The 6,132-nt window shown below is 35.9% G+C and overlaps 1 protein-coding gene across 1 annotated transcript in view; it reads left to right on the top strand.

The window, feature by feature from the left end:
- Window positions 1-6,132, top strand: part of KIAA0586 (KIAA0586 ortholog) — a 159,967-nt gene that overhangs the window by 36,508 nt on the left and 117,327 nt on the right. Inside the window, exons 4-6 of the mRNA XM_012663732.1 lie at window positions 3,981-4,155; window positions 4,930-5,151; window positions 5,209-5,230. Of these exons, the coding sequence (XP_012519186.1) occupies window positions 3,981-4,155; window positions 4,930-5,151; window positions 5,209-5,230 (419 nt within the window). The remainder of the gene's footprint in view (window positions 1-3,980; window positions 4,156-4,929; window positions 5,152-5,208; window positions 5,231-6,132) is intronic.

Raw genomic sequence — 6,132 nt, 5'->3', positions numbered from 1 at the left:
TCTTGCTCAGGCTGGTCTCGAACTCCTGAGCTCAAACAATCCGCCCGCCTCGGCCTCCCAGAGTGTTAGGATTACAGGCGTGAGCCACCACGCCCGGCCTTGAATGCATCTCTTATAAATTTACCCTTCTTTTCATTTTTCTTATAATTTTTTTGTTTGTCCTGAGGAGTTGCCCACATTCTGGATTTTGCTGAGTGTATCCTTTTATTATTCTTTAACATGTTTCTCTCAACCCTGAATTTCATGAAGTGACAAGGATGTTTGATAGATGATGTTATATATTTCCTATGTATCACATCAGGTGGCATAGATGTCTGATTTTATCTTTTTGTGGAATTAGAATTTATCTGTGAAAACGCTTATCACCTTTTTGTACCAAATTATAGCATATAAAAATTTGAAGACAAATAGACTGGTCAATTTAAGAAATTTAGCAGGAAAACAATTTTTTAAAAAAAGCTGAATGATAGAAAAAAAGCAAGGAAAGCAGACGAAATGAACTATACCAGATAAAGCAGAAAACATAAACACAGTAGAATGTTTTCAACTAGTTCTTAGAAGTATGTCAATGTAATAAGCAAACCCTGGACAAATTCAAGTCAGAAAAATGGTGAGAGAACACATAAGTTAGAAATAGGAAAAGATTCTTGAGTAACTTTGGCAACAACAACAATAAAAAAGAAATAAAAAGACTGTAATGTCCTTAGGGTTGGGTGTAGTAGCTTATGCCTGTAATCCCAGCAGTTTGGGAGCCTGATGCAGGAGGATGGCTTGAGGCCAGGAGTTTCAGACTAGCCTGGGCAACATAGTGAGACCCCCATCTCTAAAAGAAAATTTAAAAATTAGCTGGCTGTGGTGGTGCATGTTTGTAGTCCCAGCTACTGGGGAGGCTAAGGCAGGAGTATCACTTGAGCCCAGGAGTTGGAGGTTGCAGTGAGCTATGATGACGCCACTGCACTCCAGACTGGGCAACAGAACAAATCCCTGTCTCAAGAAAGAAGAAAGAGAAGGGAAGGGGGAGGAAAGGAGAGGGGAAGGGGATGTAGGGGGTATGATGTTAATAAAGCCAAGGGGAATTAGGTTCCAAGTTTCATATGCTCCTCAGAGGTAAAGAAAGATAAAGACTGGAAAATGTACATTGAATTGAGCAAGAAGAATGATTGGTGGTCTTGGTGAGATCAGTTACAACTTAGTATTGGGCTATTCAGTGGATTTAGGAATAAAGAAAAAGTTCTAAAAAAAAATAGACTAGAAGGAAATAATTACTTCTTAATGGGTTATATGCATTTCCCAGTATTTATACTTAGGAGCTCTTTACATTTGCTGCATTGAGGATTTACTAGTTTAATTGGAAAAAATAAAATTTAAAAGCCTGTAAAGAAGTTTAAGTCTAGCCTTATCATGTTATTTCTCTTGGTTGTCAAGGGTAAGTCACTTTCAGACTTCAGACAGGAATACCAAAAGATAAGGAATATCTGAATTATATTTTCTTAGTATGCCCCTCAATTGGTTAAATATATATAGAACACCTACTGTATACCTAACCTTTTGTTAGTTGCTGTTTGGTGTAAAAGATGTCTCTCTCTCCCCCTGGGTTGCTTACAGCTTAGTCGGGGAGAGAATATGTACATATATGGAAGAATGAGGGCCTGATTGCTTTCGGTATGTTATTAAATTGTTCTGTACACACATTTAAACCATGGGATGGCCAATTATCAAGGCTCAATTGTGTAGTATGGGCAGTAAATGCAAAAAGGAGTTAATGAAGGAGAGATCAAGAAGTGTTAGAAGGACAGACTTATTAAAAAGGTAATGCTTGTGTTGTATCTTAAAGAAGGAGAAGGATGTATGTAGTAGGTTGGGTGGAAGAAGATTGAGAGAATGGAGTGAGAAGAAGCATGGAGTTAGCTGTGAGTGTGTCATGGTACGTGAGTCTCCTCGATTTGTGAAGTAATAGGAGGTTTATATAGGAAGGCAGGGCAGGGCCGGAGTATGGAGTAAGGCCAAACAGAGGGAATTAGCCTATTCGGTTGCTTATAAGGAGCAATTTTGAATTCTTGAATGGTGGAGACATATGTGTGGGAAGTTTTTACACAAGTGAAAACTGGAAGAATGAAATAGTTGGTAAGAGGTGATGAAGTTTTTTAGTAGAGAGGAAGAAAGAAGAAGGGAGAAGTGCTAATCTGAGAGAGAAAGTTCTGGTATCATGGCAAGATCTCTGGGAGTTGGGCCCTAAATCTACTACTTACTAGTTCTGTGACACTGATCAAGCAAATCCCATTACCTCTCTGGACTTCAATTTTTTCATCTGTAAAATAAGGAAATCAGGATAGGTGCCCTATAAGGTTCTTCTACCTCTTAGTTCTATGACACTCTTCATGCAATTGTGATGAAATAATTGACAAGACTTGATGTCTCAGTTGTGTACGAGAAGGTAAGCCGGTAGAGAAGGCAAGGCGACCTCAAAATTTTGAGACTGAGAGGAAATGCTCTTGGTAGAAATGGGGAAATATCAAAGAGAAGTAAGTTTAAGAGTTCTGTGCTACTTTTAAAAATCAAGGGGGAAAATCCAGCAGCTGGACAGGAGACATATTCCTGCCAATTTTACTTAGACGTTCCTAGGTACTCTTCAGTTTTTTTCAGTAGTTCCTTTTGTTGTTTTCTTTGAGGCCAAATAGGGAAAAATGAACTGGACTTTTTTTTCCCTAATATTTAATTAAATGTCTTATTGCAAATATGCATCTATTTGCTGGGCTCGTTTTTAATCCAGGCCGCTTAGTAGTGTGTTTTGTGCCCATTTTGATAAAGTGGGTGACATTTATTAATTAAATCTAAGTGTGATAGAATTCATAAAATTACTTGGAGCAGCTTTAACCATCCGTCTTGGGGATATTATACTAAGTGAAATAAGCCAGGATGGAAAGATAAATACCATGTAATCTCATTTATATGTGGAATCTGAAAAGGTTAACTCATAGAAGAGAGTAGAGTGGTATTTGCCAGGGGCTGGGAGTGGGGAGGAATGGGGAGATGTAGGTCAAAGGGTACGATTTCGGTTAGACAGGATGAATAAATTCTGGAGATCTATTATACAACATGCTGACTATGGTTAATAATAATGAATTATATACTTGAAAATTGCTAAGAGAGTAAATCTTAAATGTTCTTACTACACACACATAAAAATAACTATATACATTGGAGGATATGTTAATTACCTTGATTGTGGTATTCATTTTACAACGTATACATATATCAAAACATCACATGTACACTGTAAACATATATAATTTTTGTCAATTATACCTCAATAAAGCCAAAGAAAAAATAGTAGTCACAAAGTGTACATCAGCAATGTTATAATGCTTATAAAAAGTATTTGGAGAATAAAATTATCAGTGATTTTAAAAACAACAAACCATCTTGGGATGTCTGCTTTTGGGAGAAAACTTGGTACTTGAATTCTTAGAGCTTTTTCCTGCATGTTTTATTTATTTATTTTTCTTTATTTTTGTTTTATTTTTTTAATTTTTTTTATTTTTAGTTATTATGGGTACGTAATAGTTATATATCTTTATAGGGTACATGTGATTTTTGATACAGGCATACAATATGAATTAATCAAATCAGGGTAATCGTGGTATCCATCACCTCAAGCATTTAACATTTCTTTGTGTATTCTGCATGTTTTAAATTTGTACTTCTTAATTATGTATCTTTGTAATTGTACCATGCCTTTTTCATATGTGTAAGTCTTATTTTTTGAATTAATATCACTGCCTTCAAGAAATTATCTTATTTTTTTTAGTCCTTAGTGACCTGAACCTTAATAAATTTTGTTAACCAAGTGACTTTGTGTTTGATAGGTGATTTAATTAAAAAAATCAAAACTACCTTCAGCAGAGTACCACTTGCAGATATTTCTTGAAATGGTTCAATTTAGCTTACTTAATATATTTTTATTGCTTTTTTATTTATAGAGCTCAAAGCATGCCTGTTGTTAAGGAAGTAAAAGTACATCTTTTAGAAGATACAGGCACAGAAAAGGATGCTGTTACTCAGGAGACTAGAACTTCACCCGGTGGAATTGATTCAGCGACAACTGTGGCTGCAGCAACTGCTGCTGCCATTGCAACAGCAGCTCCCCTGATAAAAGTATATCCTTCTCCGCAGATATTCATAACTACTTTGTGAAATATAGAAATATTTATTAAGAACTGATTCTATAAATGGTTGTGTCCAACTAGTGTAGGAACATTCTAGTTCCTCTCAATTTGGAAGAATTTTCCTGTTTGTGGTTGTGTATTACTTCTCAGGTGTCGTGAAAATTACTCCTTAATCACTGTGATGGCACTAGTGAATATAGAACTTTCCCAGTATTTAGCACATAAAGTCCTGCATCGTGGGAAAGACCTTGAGTCCTGGGCAACCTGGATGATCAGTCATTTTTACTTGAGAGCTAAAAGGAACATTAGAGATCATCTATGCCTAGGCTGTCACTTTGTAAACAGAGGGATCGGTGAGAGTAGGCACAAGATTCTAGAGTTAGTAAGTGGCAGAGCCACGACTAGAACTCAAGGCTGCTGACTTAATGCAGCCTTATGTTAGTTGAGTATTAAAAGCTACTTTGTTTTGCTATTTCCTTCTTTTAAATTTCCGTTTAAGTATCTTATTTCTGGCATTATAAAATTCTATGTGACAATTTATTATAATTTTTTTGAGAGGAAACATTTAAGGTTAGCTATCTTCTGCCTTTTATTTCTGTGACTCTAAAAATAAAGCATTAAATCATCAAGATTTAGTGGGTAAAAACTCTAATTTGATCATTTCTCAATACCAGTTGCTTTAAATAACCTTTCCAGTAACTGAACATATTTTCTGTATCTTTATAAAATATGAAATATTATTTTGATATTTTTATTGTTATAGGTACAGAGTGATTTGGAAGCAAAAGTCAATTCTGTTACAGAATTACTTAATAAGTTGCAGGAGACTGATAAACACTTACAACGTGTTACAGAGCAGCAAACAAGCATTCAGAATAAACATGAGAAACTACATTGTCATGATCATGAAAAACAAATGAATGTGTTTATGGAGCAGCACATCAGGCATCTTGAAAAATTACAGCAACAACAAATAGATATTCAGGTATCTATAATACAGCCAGTATACATTTCATAATCTTTTATCACTTGGATCTCTAAGGTAATATTCTCTGATAACTGCAGTAACAAATTAAATCATAACAGTTTTAGTTCTTAAATCATGATTTGTTTGTTCTTCTTTCTTCCCCTCTAAGTGGAGAACTCTGCATGTTGTAGCTCAAATGTTACTAATTCTGAGAGAGAGATCTCTCTCTCTAATTAGTTTTTCTTCCTTTTGCAGTATTTTTGCTCATACCATTTTTAAAGCACTTTTTTTTTTTTTTTTATGAGACAGAGTCTTGTCTGTTGCCCAGGCTAGAGTGCCGTGGCATCAACCTAGCACACAGCAACTCCTGGGCTCAAACAATCCTTCTGCCTCAGCCTCTTGAGTAGCTGGAACAACAGGCACACACCACCACGCCTGGCTTATTTTTTCTATTTTTAGCTGCCCATCTCATTTTTTCTATTTTTAGTAGAGGCAGGGTCTCCCTCTTGGTCAGGCTAGTCTTGAACTCCTGACCTCAAGTGATCCTCCCACCTCAGCCTCCCAAAGTGCTAGGATTACAGGTGTGAGCCACTGCACCTGGCCTAAAGTGCTTAAATTGCATTGCAATTATTGTTTGTATCAGTGGTTCTTAGCCTGGGAATGTGCATCAGAATTATGTGGACAGCTTTATAAAAGTGTACATGCTCAGACCTCTCAGAGATTTTGAGCCAGTAGGTCTGAGGTGATGGAATCACTGAAAGTTCTGAAATGATCCTGATGCACACCCTTGGATAGAGCCACCTAGTGTACATATTTACTTCTGCATTTCATTAATTAAAAGAATGAATATTTTTTAGTGCCTTTTAAATATGATGCCCTGGGTTATTATAAAAAGAGCTATCCTCACAAGGAGATGATAACATACTTTCCTATTTATTTTAGAATTTCCAAGTCCTAGAAACTACGCAGAACTTCATAAACTTTTTTTTTTTTTTTTTT

Source organism: Propithecus coquereli, unplaced genomic scaffold (assembly GCF_000956105.1).
Source record: "Propithecus coquereli isolate 6110/MARCELLA unplaced genomic scaffold, Pcoq_1.0 Scaffold83, whole genome shotgun sequence".
Classification (NCBI taxonomy): domain Eukaryota; kingdom Metazoa; phylum Chordata; class Mammalia; order Primates; family Indriidae; genus Propithecus; species Propithecus coquereli.
The sequence above is the reverse complement of the archived record's forward strand: the minus strand, read 5'-3'. Positions and strand labels throughout refer to the sequence as shown.